General features: G+C 29.8%; 1 protein-coding gene across 1 annotated transcript in view; it reads right to left on the reverse strand.

Moving 5' to 3' along the window:
- The window catches only part of AADACL2 (arylacetamide deacetylase-like 2), a 44,214-nt gene that overhangs the window by 36,601 nt on the left and 6,471 nt on the right, over positions 1 to 1,142 (reverse strand). The window contains exon 2 of the mRNA XM_012642855.1: positions 641 to 867. Within this exon, the coding sequence (XP_012498309.1) occupies positions 641 to 867 (227 nt within the window). The remainder of the gene's footprint in view (positions 1 to 640; positions 868 to 1,142) is intronic.

Below are 1,142 nucleotides of genomic sequence, written 5' to 3' on the forward strand. Positions count from 1 at the left end.
CGCGCTCAGCTCAAAGTTTTAATAAAGGTAAATTTATTCTTGTTCTTGTTTTGAATCTGGTATATATGCCTCTTAGAATCATCACCAGAGACAAGCAGAGAACTTGGACTTCATGGGAAGAGTTTATTATTACATAGTTCTATTTTGTGTTTTCTTTTTAGAGTCAAGACTAGCAACTTCATTCTAAGCATTACCACTATTAATATTATTATTATCAATAATTACAAATTTGATCTTGTAGCAATCAATAGCACATCCTTCTGATTTGCTGCATAAAATATCTGTATCACTTCAATGTTTCTGCTCCTGAATATATTCAGATCCCAAAGGAAAAACGTTTTAGTAATTGACTTGTTTATGCCCTATTTTCAATTGATATATGTGCATGCAATATGAAAGCCAAGGAGAATAAAATGTTTACCAACACAGAACAAAACCAAAACTGAATTCAAAATCTCCATATTATTTGTCAAAAGTATGTCTATGCCTATCTCTCTATTACATATAATATTTATATGTATACTTATACATATCCATATAAGTATACATATATAGATATACATAAGTATGTATATTTATATAAAATAGTTCTTATATGAAAAACATAGAGCCAGTCTTACTTATCCCTTATAAAACGGACTTACTGAAACTCCCAAAACAAAAAGCACCACCATGAACATAGATTATGGCTCGTCTTGGGATTTCTGATTTTCTCTTTGGCAAGTACAAACGTACTGGAATGTCAATAAATGCTGTATCAGTCACTGTGAGGTATTCATCTGAATGTGGCTGGGTATAATCCAGGCTGATTATTATGGAAATAAACTCTTCATATTTTATAATCCCCATCTTTTCAAAACACATGGCCTGTAAGAACAAAACAAAATAAACAAAACTAAACATTTGGATCTTTAAATAACACCAAATGCATGTAAAGAGAAAGTTTTAATAAGGAAGAAATATAAGCAAAGTAAACAAAAATAATAGAAAGTTTCTAAACATTATTTCCAAATCATACTGTAAAGATATTATGTGACTTTGTTACCTTTGAAAATCTCAAGTATTCTCTATTTTACATTGAGAGCTCTCTCATTCAACACTCATCAATTTACTGGCAGTTTTTTATGTCTGCTATAATTATT

The sequence above is a fragment of the Propithecus coquereli genome, unplaced genomic scaffold (genome assembly GCF_000956105.1).
Source record: "Propithecus coquereli isolate 6110/MARCELLA unplaced genomic scaffold, Pcoq_1.0 Scaffold19, whole genome shotgun sequence".
NCBI lineage: Eukaryota > Metazoa > Chordata > Mammalia > Primates > Indriidae > Propithecus > Propithecus coquereli.